Below are 14,734 nucleotides of genomic sequence, written 5' to 3'. Positions count from 1 at the left end.
ATAGAATTATTTGTAAGTCCAGCCAGAAAAAAAGGAAGAGACCCTCACGGGTAATGTTCTGACTCTGGTTCCTTCAGGTAAGATCATATTCTAAAAATGCCACAGAACTTTCTTTATTTAAAGGCACACAAATTATTTAAATGACAGAGGCATGAATATTCAGTGTTGAATAGCAATATTCCAATATCTCAGGGGCTGCCACAAAGAAGAGGGAGTCAAACTATTCTCCAAGGCACCTGAGGGTAGAACAAGAAGCAATGGGTGGAAACTAATCAAGGAGAGAAGCAACTTAGAACTGAGGAGAAATTTCCGGACAGTTAGAACAATTAATCAGTGGAACAGCTTGCCTCCAGAAGTTGTGAATGCCCCAATAGTGGAAGTCTTTAAGACGATGTTGGGAGAGAGGAGGAGCCAATGTCGCGACAACACAACATGCAGTCTCGACAGTCCGTGACCGCCGTTGACACTTTTGCCACTGGACGGTCCAGCAGGACCTAAACCGTTCCGGAGAGATGGTGATCAGGAAGACAAAGCCTTGCTGGTCTCAGGGACACCACAAAGTCCCTGATTGACCCAAGGGAAGCGCTTCAGATTCCCTTGGGTCAATCAGGTAGCTCCCAGGCTGACAAAGTCGGAGACGGCTCCAGAAGGAAGTGAAAGTGAGTCCATCGGGTGAGGGTTTTTTTACTCTGAGAAAGATGGCCCAAAGAAACTTTTTTTTTAAGATAAATTAGTCCTTTAAGTAAAAGAATAAAGCGGCGAATTTAATTCTTATTGGACTGCCTTGGAAAGTATTTGTTTTTTCTTGTAACGATATTTTGTGGATTGAAGTGATTGTAACATTTCCTGTTTCTTCGCTTGGATTGATGGATTGATTTTTTTCCTCTATTTTTTACCACCTTATTTTTTGGCTTAAATTAAAACTCTCTTTTTTATTTTAACAAATTCTCCCTTCTATTTGTTATTAAATCCCACCAAAGACATTTAAAGACTTTTCCTTTCCATAAAATTGAGAAAAGTATGAAAAAGTGGAATCTGCCATTCAGAAGCCAGAGTCTGAAGTTTTTCTTTGAAACAATGTATCCTTTGTTCATTTGATCTTACTGATTTTGTAACTGAAGGGTTTGCAACTTGCTTACAAAATCTGATAAAGAGTCAAGGACACGAATTGTTTTTTGCAAGTGCTCTTGGAAAATATTTTGGCAAGAGAAGGAAAAGGAAAGAAAAAGATAAGAACCCTTCTCCTTTGAAGAGTACAAAAGAACTTGTGCTGGGGCTTCGGGGGGTGGAGCTGCCGCCGTCGGGAGCTCAACAAAGCTCCTGCCAGGACTCTGGTTCGTATATCTTATAAGATCTATAGATATCTCCCCTTTCTGGCAGAAAGGGGCAGGGAGAAGGTCAGTCGTTAGGATCTCTTTGTAATTCATAGCTTTTCTTTTTGCTGTGAATGGAGAAGAGGTTCAACATTAGCTGAGCCTTTATTCCGGCCAGTTTTCCGCGCTGTTTTTTTTGCAGCCTAGGCAGATTGCCTCCCCCCCCAGGACAAAGCTAAGCTATTTAAAAGTCAATCTGGGCGGGGACCATTCCCGAGGAATTTCTTCTATTACTATTTAAAATACCAGCTTCAATTTCGCAAAAGGCTCCCTTTCTTTTTTAGCTGCGTCACAAGATGGCGATCTCGTAGCTTTTGTGTTTGATCTGACGTACTTAGTCAGCCCTACCCTCCTGAAGGCTTCTCCGTACTAATTACTAAAAGATTAACTGAGGGGAGCAGAGACTTTGATTTTTGGCTCGCTTGATTGCTTGTCTTTTATTTTTATTCTGGAATGGCTCCCAAACCTAAACAGAAGCGCTTCCTTAATAACATATCTCCAAAAACTGTTATGAAGTCGCTACCCTTGTCTCCTACACCCTCCACGGGAGATTTGCTAACACAAGAATTCCTTCTCAAAACGCTTAATGATTTCAGACAGGAGATTAATCAACTGATATCGGATTTATGTGATCAATTTGATGCTAAAATTGCTCAGGCAAAGCAGGATATGATCGGAGTAATGACAGTCATGACAGATTATATTGCTGAAACGGAGGACAAATTGGAACTTTTGGAAGAAACTAACCTTAACCTGATATCAAAAATTCAAACGTTACAACAGGAAATTGAAACCGCTCAAAAAGAACTTGTCATGATAAATTTTAATAAGACTGCCTTTGCTATAAGAGTTAGAGGACTGCGTGAAAACCAACAGGAGAATTTGAAACAGACCTTCTTTGAGGCTTTCAGCCGCTTGGTGGGAAGTCCGGGACTTAACTTTGATTGGCAGATTCAAAGAATTTACCGCCAGAATTCCTGGGTAGCAAAACAGCGACAGCTTCCGAGGGACATAATAATATACTTTACTACAAGGGAATCTAGAAATGAGATAATACAGAGGCTCTACGGAAAGAGGTTGAGAATTGATGGGGAGGACTTGATTGTTTTTAAAGAGATACCATTTCAAATATTAAGAACAAGGAGAGAGTACGCTTTCTTAACCGAAGAACTCAGAAACTCTCAGATTCCATACAAATGGGAAGTCCCAGCTGGTATTACAGTTACATTTGGCAACCAAAAACACCGCATTAATTCTGTCTGTGAAGCCCGAAAATTTTACTACGAGACCCTGAAGGCGGGACTTCCTGATTCATCCGGATCTGGGGAGAGACAAGGAGAAGGAGAAGACAAACAGCGAGACACGCGGCTACAAGGCGGAGGGTGTTGCTTTCCTCTTCCGGAAGGGCAGAAGACTAAAGAATAAAGACTAAGCGATGTTTTTAAAGCTTTATGATTTCCGTCTGGGATAAAATGGAAAAGTGGCATAGATGATGAGACATGGAGACTGAAAGAAGCGTTGCTGATTGTGGACATATATTGTACATAAGTTTTGTCTGAACTCTAACTCAAATTGTGCATGAACTATTTTCTTAGGCGAGGAGAGCGGAAATTGTGATCTTTTTGAGTTGTGGTTTGGGACGAACGGAGTTGGGAGGTGCGTGGGAGAGGGAAGGGTAGCGAAAGCTTAATTAGATTACCTGGGGCTAGAACGCAAGCTGATGTTTGTTTGAGTTGCTATCTCAATATAAGGTTAAGAAAGATTGGTCGGAGAATCTTCAGGAAAGTGGAGTAAACATGGGAGGAGCAATGAATGTGGATAAAATATATATGTGGATATGGATAAAGGCAGGGTGGAAGGTAAAAAATTTATATGTGGAGGTGGGTAAGGATAGAAAGGGAGGTGTTGGAAATGAAAAATGAAAGAAGTATTTGAGTTTAATGGTGTTATAGAAAGGTTTGGATATTTGGATAAAAAAGAGATAAATTAAAGGTCTGAATAGATAGACAAAGCAAGGAGACTTTTAGTTGGGGAATTCTAATTGATCAACTTACCTGGCTCTAATACAGTTTGAAACCCTGCAAGTAGCAAAATAATCGAAATTTGGAATGAGTTACATTGTTTAAGATTTACAGATAATGGGAAGCTGTGTTAACGTAGTGGGTTTATTGACCCTTTTTGTTTCTTTCTTCTTTTTGTGTGTGAGTGTGTGTTTTTTTTTTTTTTAACTTCTTATTTCCTACTATTTTTCCTTTTTCTTTTTGGCTTTACTTTTATCTTATTTTTTTAATTTTAAAGTTAGCTGGCCTTATTATACTCAAATGCTTGTTAAAGAATTATGCCGGGTATGGGACCTGCGAAGCCGTAAGGGGGTTAGGGAGGGGGGATTATAGGGGGGAGGGGGGAGGGTGGAATTACAGTTTCAATCCTTAGAACAATAAGAATTCACTTGTATACTGCGGCTCGTTTTTCTTTTTTTTCTTTTTTTCTTTTTCTACTTTTATTTTAAAAACAAACTGAATTGTATGGATACACCAAAGTGAGGAGAAGAGGGAAAGAGAAGGGAGAAGTAAAGAGGGAGTGAGAGGGAATGTAAGGAGGGTGAAATGGAGGGAGGGGGAGATGTCTGAGGGGGTAGGGAAGTAGAAGAGGGGAATGCTGGAGGGGTGAAAGGAAAGTTGGAGGGGGAGAAGAGAGGGTGTATGGGGGAATGAAGTGTTATGTTGGGTTTTGTTTTTTTTCCTTTTTTCTTTCTTTTATGCACAGTATATAAGTGATTGTATAAAATGAAAATGAAAATGAAATAAATAAAATGTATTTCAAAAAAAAAAAAAAAAGAACTTGTGCTTAAGTTATATATATGTGTGTGTGTGTGTGTGTGTTTTTATTTGTGCTGATAAATAACCAGGGGTTGTAAAAATCATATATATATATATATATATATATATATATATATATATATATATATATATATATATATATATATATATATATATATATATATATATATATATATATATATATATATATATATATATATATATACACACACACACACACACACACACATACATACACACACACAAAAGAAGCTTGGAAGGGTAGGGTGGCAGTGCCCTTGTGACCTCTAGACTGGACTACTGCAACGTGCTCTACATGGGGCAGCCCTTGAAGAGCATTCGGAGACTTCAGCTTGTCCAGAATGCAGCCGCGCGAGCGATTGTTCACCCACATAACACCTATCCTCCGCGAACTGCACTGGCTGCCTATTGGTCTTCGGATACGCTTCAAGGCGCTAGTCGTCACTTATAAAGCCCTTCATGGTATTGGACCTGGGTACTTGAGAGACCGCCTGCTGCCAATTACCTCCAATAGACCGATCAGATCCCACAGATTAGGCCTCCTCCAAATTCCATCCGCCTACCCGGAGGAGAGCCTTCTCTGTGGCTGCTCCGACCCTGTGGAACGAGCTCCCCATGGAGATTTGAACCCTCACCACCCTCCAGGCCTTCCGCAAAGCCCTTAAAACCTGGCTGTTCCGACAGGCCTGGGGCTAAAGAGTTTTTGCCCCCCTTCTCGAATGGTATGGTTGTTGTGTGTTTTTAAATTTTGTATTGTTATGTCTCGTCTTTTTATCCCCCTGTCTGTACCTCCTTCCCTGATTGAATTGTGAGCCAACCTGAGTCCCCTTCGGGGAAAAGGGTGGCATATAAATGTAATCAATCAATCAATCAATCAATCAGTGGCTATATTTTTTTTTTATTTTTTTTTGCTAAAATGGATCAATATCCAGATGAGGAAACCTTAAAATTTTGAAACATCCTGGCTGGAATTCAAAATATTTTAGAAGGATTTGGGAGATTTAAGAAGTTGGATAAACTATTGTTTATCACAGCAAATGATGATGGGGTTGGAGTCCCAAAAATTAAAGAAGAGAATGAAAATATAGAAGATAAAGACAAGACAACAGATGAACTTATTAATGGGGCAAATATGAGTGAAAGTGGAAAGAAGGGAAGATGGAAAAGTGAACATGACAATTTGGAGCTTTATCCCAGATTTTAAGATACAGGAGGGAAAAAAAGGGTGATAATGATGGAGTTAAGAAGAGAAACCTATTCAGAAATAAGTTTGACAAGCTAATGTTAATAACAATTCAAGGGCAATGAGACTATTTGAGAGATCTTTTAAGCAATAAAGTGCGGAGAGAAGTTTATAAAAACTTTATAAAGGAGCTGAAAAGAGAATTGACACAACAACTGGCAAGAGAGATAAGACTGTTTTGCTACTGGAAAGTTACAGATTGATAATGAAAGTTGATGATAAAAAGTTAGCTAATTTTTGGTGATTAATAAATAGGGATTGTAGATTGTTTTAGATTATCATTGAATGTTTATTCGTTAACATACAATTAACTACAACAGCAATAATGAAATGATAACTTTAATTAGTATAAGTAACCTGATTATAAATTGTAAATTGGGACTTGATGAAAAGACCTATAAATTTTATTAATAAATTTTTGTTTAGATCTTGTTATAAAGGTGTAATTACTTTGGGTCTGAAGAGAGGAGATGTGATATAAATAGTAAATAATTTTTTCGTTAACCACAATAATAACAAGGAAATGTTAATGGATATTTTTGGTGATTAATAAGTAGGAATGTTAGCATTTTGTAGATTGTTTTAGATTCTTATTAAATGTCCATTTGTTAACATATAATTAACTACAATAATAATAATAATTAAATGATAACCTTAATTAGTAAAAATAACTTGGATATAAATTGTAATTTGGGACTTAATAATAACAAGGAAATGTTAATGGATAATGTTTAATATGTATATATATACATATCTATGTGTGTGTGTGTTTGTGTTTGTGTGTGTGTGTGTGTGTGTGTTTGTGTGTGTGTGTGTTGTACTAGTAAAAGCAAATTGGATATAAGCTTTAAATTGTGAGTTGGGGGGAAAAGGGGGGAATGCTTAGATATCTTACTAACTGATTTTGTTTCAGAATATGTTATAAAGGTGTAATATTATTGGAGGTTTATTGAAATTGCGAATGAATGCCAGTAGGTGGTTGTGTCTTTAAATACAAATGATTTTAGATAAAAGCACATTTAAATAATTGTAATTAAATGAGAATTGTGGTACAGTGATAGTAAAATACATAATTTTTTTTAAATTTAAAATGTACAATTCAATTTGAATGAAGTATATGTAAGGATTGGGGAAGAAACGCATGAAATGTGTTTGTAACCAATCGACATGCTTTCTACAAGATCTAACGAAAGATGATTCTTTTTTTTTGTTTTTGTTTAATTAAAACAATAAAACTTTTCTTAAAAAAAGATGATGTTGGATAGCCATTTGTCTGAAATGGTATAGGGTTTCCTGCCTAGGCAGGGGATTGGACTAGAAGACCTCCAAGGTTCCTTCCAACTCTGCTATTGTATTGTATTGTATTCATTATATTTGCTGGGCATTTGTTGTTGTAAACCTGCATACTCTTAAAGTAGTTTAATCTTCCAAAACATTTAAAACAACAACAGCCCGCTCTCCCTATGTCCTTCACTCCTGCTTTTATAGCCAGCAACTTATGTTCTAAAGTGCAAGCATTTCTAAAAAAGAAAAGCCATCTGGTCTCTCAAACCTGCCCCAATCAGCCTCAGTGGGAGGAAAGGTCACTAAAATGATGATACCCTAGAGATTGCAGGAGAAAGCAAGGGACACAAAGAAGGAAGGGAGGGAGAAACAGATCCGTATGTAGCATTTTTTTAAGGTGTTAGCTACTTCTTCAGGAAATTTATATAAAGGCCACACTTGGCAGATTTCACAACCTGACAAAGAAATGGCTGTTCTTGCTTTAAGAAATGGGTATAGGAAGGGCAGAAATCGCCAGCAATGTGATCATAACTGCAAAGGCACAGGGGGAATAATATATTAGACTCTGCCTACTCTGAACTTGACAAATAAAAATTTCCACCAAAGACAAATTCCTTGTGTGTCCAATCACACTTAGCCAATAAAGAATTCTATATAATAGTATTTAGTGTAATGCAGGGAGGGTACATGAATGTTTTATTATACTGGTTTCTTAGTGTTTAATGTCACAGATTCTCTACTGCTTTGCAGTAGGTTCTACCATAGATCTTGACTGTGAGTGGTGATGATTGCTTTGTAAGTTTTCCATGTTGGAGAAGAGTCCTGAGAATACCATGAACATCCAAAAATGATTAGGCTAAAATTATCCTACTTCAGATATATTAGACAAAGAACTAGCTCTGATACTTAGGAAAGATCGAAGGAATGGGAAGAAGAACTGTCAGATGGATGGACTCCATTACAGTGGCATGAGGGGTATTGTTAGAAGACCTGAAAGACCAGGTTAGGACAGATCGTCATAGAGAAAATCTATCTATATGATCACTGAGGACACCAATTTGATGGCACATAATCAAGTAGTGTTGTGCCACAGCTCTTCACTGCACTGAATGTGTGGATTGTTACATTGTTCAGGAACTGGACATGTTTTTAAGTCATACAACGTCAGCAGTTAGCATGCACAGTCTTCACGTATTTAACCATCTCCAGATATATTATAAAGCAACCACATGGCAACAATTCTGGGCTCTGGAGAGTTTGTAGTTGTTTACCTTGGTTTAAAAAATCCATTCTTACCTTCTTCTAATATAAGGATTTAGGCCTCTTACCAGATACTGAAGCCGCTGACGCTCTGTTTCTGGTGTGAATTCTGAAGACATTGGAATGACCTCTCCACTTCTAATTATTATGGCTCTGAAAAATCCAAACACATAGTAAGAGCGTGATCCTAAAAGATCCTAAAAAAGATGGCTTTCTTTAAGAAGCCGAAGTGTTGATTTGTTCTATGTATCAAATCAAAAAATAAAAGAACCCCTTTTCCCTATGCCTCAGGAAACATATAGCACAACTCACACTGCTGAACAGCTCTCTGCAGGCTAGGATATCATATGAGCATTGAGGGATCTTCAATCTCTGGCTCCACATGACTTATGCAAATAGATTACTTATTCAAAATGCACATGTCATTTCAGGGGAAAAAACATTTTACCAGAAATTAATGCATGTTTAGCAGAAATAAAACCATGTTTAGACCAAAAAAAAAATCTAACAAGGTATCTGTCAACAGAAAGAATGAGTGCATGCTTAATATGTAATGTTATAGTTAAAACTGCCTTCATTTTTTTAACTACAGTAATTAAATAACATCAGTAGAGCAATTTATTAACTAATTCTTTCTGAAATAACAAAGTTTGACCATGAATAAGAATTTAGTCATTTGCTGAACCAGAGGACAACTTTAATTCATAAAGATACAACAAAGAATCTTTGCAACTTTCAATGCATCTGGAGCTTCTAATTAATTTGACAAGAGAGGACAGAGTTTCAATAGTGGTTTTGTTTATGCAACTTTTGGCACAATTAACAATATTTCCGCGAAGCACAGTAGCATGCACACTATTCTCTTATCAACTTGTAAAACAAGGCATTGCATGATACCTATGTTACCTGTAGTAACATACTTACATATTCAGATGAGCTTTAATTTCCTTATATAATTTACTTTTTTTAATCACCAGTGTGATAGGTTAGGATAAGACCTCAAGTTAAATCAATCATATAATCATGCTTCTGCTTACTTATATTAATGTGTGTGTGTGTACACATGTTGCAGACATACATGCTTATCATTCAGTATAAACTTTTATTATTGTACAAATCTGTGTCTGATAGTGACTGATTAAAGTTCACATTTTGGGGTGAAAACAGATTTGAAGCATTTGCTTATCTGCTTTTTAGAATAACAATTACAGCCCTGGTATAAGTCACTTACCAAAGTTGTTATGTCTCTGTTCTAGAAATGTGTTTAATGTTTTCACACCATGAAGGGGGCCTACAACTCCCTTTGTTTCCTTATCAGCCGTAATACAACTGTTGTTTGAAGTCATCTGCTAGAGAAAATTGATGCTCAAACTCAAAATGTTTTGATCAACATTTTTAATAAGATCTACGTAACCTTGTGGCTCTTGATCTTTGCTGGGATGCAAGAGACTCACTATAACCTAATAGTTTTACATTAATAAAAGAGTTATTTGCACCCTCTCTCATCTCTTCATTTTCTTCGTAGATTATTTTTGCCATAATGCCAGTAAGATGCCAGGAAGACTGGCAGCCATACAACTATGAATCTTCTTCATCTACTTGTCTATGGAGATTCTCAGTCATCCAGGTCATGGTTGTCCCAAAGGTGCTTTTTTCAAAAGGCAACTGGATTGTTTTTCTTTGAAGACGTTTTGCTTCTCATCCAAGAAGCTCAGAGTTGAAGAACTTCTTGGATGAGAAGCTAAACATTTTAAAAGAAAAACAAAAAAGTACAGTTGCCTCTTTAAAAAGCACCTTTGGGACCTCTTCCTCTGCCTCACCACATCTGTAATAAGTGTACTTCTCATATTATGCTATCCAAATTAAATTTACAGCATCAGGGATTTGTCCCTTCAAGTATAACACCGAGTTGCTATAATTGTTGACAACAGCTCAAAAGGCTCTCCCATTTAAAAAAAAATTAAGCACTAGGTAATCTTGTTATAGCAATAGCAATAGCAATAGCAATAGCAGTAGACTTATATACCGCTTCATAGGCCTTTCAGGCCTCTCTAAGCGGTTTACAGAGAGTCAGCATATTGCCCCCAACAATCTGGGTCCTCATTTTACCCACCTCGGAAGGATGGAAGGCTGAGTCAACCCTGAGCCGGTGAGATTTGAACCGCTGACCTGCTGATCTAGCAGTAGCCTGCAGTGCTGCATTTAACCACTGCGCCACCTTGGCTCCTCCTTTATTATGTTAGCAAAACTAACATAATAAAATCATTACCAATGAATAATTCTAATTTAAAGAATTGCTAAACTACATAAAACATATAACTTACTGTGGAGACATAAATAAAATATAAAAACAGAAAATAAATTAAACAGTACAATTCTTAATCTTTTCTTGCTACTCAGCAAGATAACCAAGGTAACCCTTGGGACACAGGTTATTTCTGTGTTAATTTTTTTACCTGTGAAATCCTATTTCTTGCAAATTCCACCTTAATTCTAAGACTAAGAGTAGTAATAAATCCTATTGGTTTATAAATTCTTCCAGCAATTTCAGTCTGATTTTAGAATACAAAATTCTTTCTAACTAGCAGAAAGGGAGACGTTTGCTAATTGCTTATTTCATATGTGCCAAAACCTGTTGTGGCCCAGCAGGAGCCGTTGGAGCTGCCACCAGACTCAGACAGCGAGGGGCCCTATGAGTCGGCTCTGGAGGATGTGGAGGACCCTTGGTCACCAAGAGGCGCTTGAGCTTGGACCAGTGGGGAGGAGACAAGGGAGAGTGAGCCGGATGCCAGTAGTGAGTTGTTCCTGGATGTACGGCATCGAAATGCTACTAGGTGTCAGGAACAGTTGCGCAATTACAGGAGGTAATTGCACTCAGCTGGTGGTCATTAGGCTCCTCTCCAGACTATATAAAAACTCTTTGTGCACATGCTCCTCTTTGCAGAAGTCAGCGCAGGATTGAATGTCGGAGGACATTACTATGAGTTTGGCAGGCTGGATTGCTGCCAAACCTTATCTGTGTTTATTGCTGCTCAAGCTTGTCTTTGCTGCCAAGGACCTGTCTGTCTGATAATTAAATGCCGTAACTTATCTTTGATTTGGAGTGTGTGTTGGTGTGGGACGAGGGGGGTCAGAACAAAAATCCATGCAATTCTTTTTGGAATTGAAATTTATTGTTATGTTTCACTATGACCAAGAAGAAATCGTGAATCCTGTGAATACTGAATGAAGGTTTATGACCATTAAGCAACTTTACAGTCCTGTCTTAATTGAACCTGCCCAGGTCAAGCACCATACTTGCACTGCCATGTGTGATCCAGTCATCGGTTGATGTTCTAAACAGTCTCAGCAAATACTGTACTCATTCAGAACATCCAGCAATTGCTCTATTGGTGATCAAATTGAGATGACCCATAGGAAATCCTTTTTCATTCACTAATCATTCAATAAATGAATTCTTAAGTCACTTTACCTAATGCTGTATTTAATGAAAAGGAACAAATTGTGCATCTGAAATACGGACCTAAGAATACTACTACATGAGCTATTTCATAAGAAAACTACCTTTGGTCTTTTAAAAGAATGTCCACTTCTCATCACGCATTTGAGGAAACAGTACAAATTGATGGCCTTACAGTATTGTTATTCTAAAGTTAAGGGTATTGTTTTCAAGATCTGGAAAGTATTCCTTTATCTAGCACCTTGCAGTAGTGCCATGTGTCAACTATGCTGGGTGAGCATTATGGGAGCTGAAGTCCAGTGCTTCTGCAGGACTATGGAATGGGACAGGCCAACCTAAAGAAAAATGCAACTCAAAGTATTATGCCATACATTGATCTAAAAAAACTGCTGTGGTATACATTTTCCTTATAAAGGAGGCCTTCAAGGAAACATCTGGATGTTATTACTAGATATTAAGATGTTTCCCTGCTCAGTCTGTCATGCTGACTATAGATATTAACTTATTTTATAAACAAACAGTTAGATCTTGGAGACTTGCTGTGATATGAGGCAAGATAATGTGTGCTGGGAAGAATGTCAATAACAGTGACAAAGCAGCCTTGTGAAATATGTTTTTTCTCAAACAATAATTCAATTTTATGCATCTTTCAGATCAAATATCTTGTTAACATGGTCTAAAATGACATCATTATTCAAATGCAAATAAAAAAACAAAAAATCCACTTTAGAATGATACTCATTTTCATTCCCTTTTGCCTAAATTAAGCTGTTTGATCCAAAACCCTTGTCCCAATTGGCACTATATCGGGGAAAATATTTCATACATGAATTATTTTTTAAAGACTATAACCTATTAGGTAAAATAGAAAATGTGGATTAGACAGCATCACCACCAGATGGATTCGTAACTGGCTGACCATCCACACTCAACATGTACTCCTCAATGGAATTTCATCTACATGGAGGGAAATATGCAGTGGGGTACCCCAAGGCTCTGTTTTAGGCCCAGGACTCTTCAACATTTTCATCAATTATTTGGATGAGGGGATAGATAGGGAACTCATCAAATTTGCTGACGACACCAAGCTGGCAGGAATAGCCAACACTCCAGAAGGTAGGCTTAAGTTACAGAAGGATCTTGATAGACTTGAACATTGGGCTATCTAACAAAATGAAATTCAATGGTCAAAACAGTAAGCATCTACATTTAGGCAAAAAAAACCCAAAACAAAATGCACAGATACAGTATATAATAGTAGCTGTGAGAGAGATCTTGGAGTCCTAGTGGATAATCATTTAAATATGAGCCAGCAGTATGCTGCAGCTGCCAGAAAAGACATCACAGTTCTAAGCTGCATAAACAGAGGGATAGAATCAATATCACATGAAGTGTTAATTCCATTTTATAATGCTTTGGTAAGGCCACACTTGGAATACTGCATCCAGTTTTGGTTGCCATGATATAAAAAAGATGTTGAGACTTTCGAAAGAGTGCAGAGAAGAGCAACAAAGATGATTAGAGGACTAGAGGCTATATAAAGAACGGTTTCTGGAAATGGGTTTGTCTGATTAAAAGAAAGACTAGGGGTAACATGATAGCAGTGTTCCAATATCTCAGGGCCTGCCATAAAGAAGAGGGAGACCAAAGCACCTGAGGATAGGACAAGAAGCAATGGGTGGAAACTAATGAAGGAGAGAAGCAACCTAGAACTAAGGAGAAATTTCCTGGCAGTTAGAACAGATAATCAGTGGAACAACCTGCCTCCAGAAGTTGTGAATGCTGCAACACTGGAAATTTTTAAGAAGAGATTGGATAACCATTTGTCTAAAATGGTATACCGTAGGGTTTCCTGCCTAAGCAAATTAGCCCTACAAATTTTTGACTGAATACCTTCCAAGAATTTCACTGCAATAAAAAAATTGAAATATTCTCCACCAGTCTTTTAAAGGAGAGACAGAAGGAAACACTGCCACCCATATTGTCCAAAAACAAAGAATACTAGAAACCAAATAATGAACTCCAAACATATATCTGAAATATTTATCTGCTTCCTATCTTTTTTAGATTTTCACTTTCTGTATGAGTTATTAATTTGTTAGATTTATACAGGAAGGGCAAGATTAAATAAAAAAGGCAATGAAATAAATAATATTTATTACATTCTAAACTAGCTATCAAACATTTATGAAAATTCTAAATTGGTTCCCAAATAAGTGTGTTTAATAAAGAAATATGCCTTGTTGCTTAAGAATTTAGTTGGCTAAACAGGATACACACATTGCTTAGGCTGCTATGCAATACAGGTGAAACTAAAAAATTTAGAATATCGTGCAAAAGTTCATTTATTTCAGTAATGCAACTTAAAAGGTGAAACTAATATATGAGATACTCATTACATGCAAAGCAAGGTAGTTCAAGCCATGATTTGTCATAATTGTGATGATTATGGCTTACAGCTCATGAAAACCCCAAATCCACAATCTCAGAAAATTAGAATATTACATGCAATCAATAAAACAAGGATTGTACATAGAACAACACCTCTGAAAAGTATAAGCATGCATATGTACTCAGTACATGGTTTGGGCCCCTTTTGCAGCAATTACTGCCTCATGCATGTGGCATGGAAGCTATCAGCCTGTGGCACTGCTGAGATGTTATGGAAGACCAGGATGGTTCAATAGCGGCCTTCAGCTCTTCTGCATTATTCGGTCTCATGTCTCTCATCTTTCTCTTGGCAATGCCCCATAGATTCTATATGGGGTTCAGGTCAGGCAAGTTTGCTGGCCAATCAAGCACAGTAATCCCAGTCACTGAACCAGGTTTTGGTGCTTTTGGCAGTGTGGGCAGGTGCCAAGCCCTGCTGGAAAATGAAGTTAGCATCCCCATAAAACTCGTCTGCGGAAGGAAGCATGAAGTGCTCCAAAAGCTCCTGGCAGATGGCTGCGTTGACCCTGGACTTAATGAAGCACAGTGGACCAACACCAGCAGATGACATGGCTCCCCAAATCAACACAGACTGTGGAAACTTCACACTGGACTTCAAGCATCTTGCAGTGTGTGCCTCTCCATTCTTCCTCCATACTCTGGGTCCTTGGTTTCCAAATGAGATGGAAAAGTTGCTCTCATCAGAAAAGAGGACTTTGGACCACTGAGCAACAGACCAGGTCTGTTTTTATTTAGCCCAGGTAAGATGCTTCTGACATTGTTTGTTGTTCAGGAGCAGCTTGACAAGAGGAATACGACATTT

At 37.7% G+C, this 14,734-nt stretch overlaps 1 protein-coding gene across 1 annotated transcript in view; it reads right to left on the bottom strand.

Annotated features, from left to right (window-relative positions):
* Positions 1-14,734, bottom strand: part of PPM1H (protein phosphatase, Mg2+/Mn2+ dependent 1H) — a 96,505-nt gene that overhangs the window by 17,004 nt on the left and 64,767 nt on the right. Inside the window, exon 5 of the mRNA XM_087723524.1 lies at positions 8,090-8,174. Coding sequence (XP_087579650.1) covers positions 8,090-8,174 — 85 coding nt within the window. The remainder of the gene's footprint in view (positions 1-8,089; positions 8,175-14,734) is intronic.

The sequence above is a fragment of the Thamnophis sirtalis genome, unplaced genomic scaffold (assembly GCF_051295495.1).
Source record: "Thamnophis sirtalis isolate CommonGarterSnake01/CBP01778 unplaced genomic scaffold, rThaSir2_p1.2 scaffold_9, whole genome shotgun sequence".
Taxonomy (NCBI): domain Eukaryota; kingdom Metazoa; phylum Chordata; class Lepidosauria; order Squamata; family Natricidae; genus Thamnophis; species Thamnophis sirtalis.
This window is presented reverse-complemented; position numbering and strand designations above follow the sequence as displayed.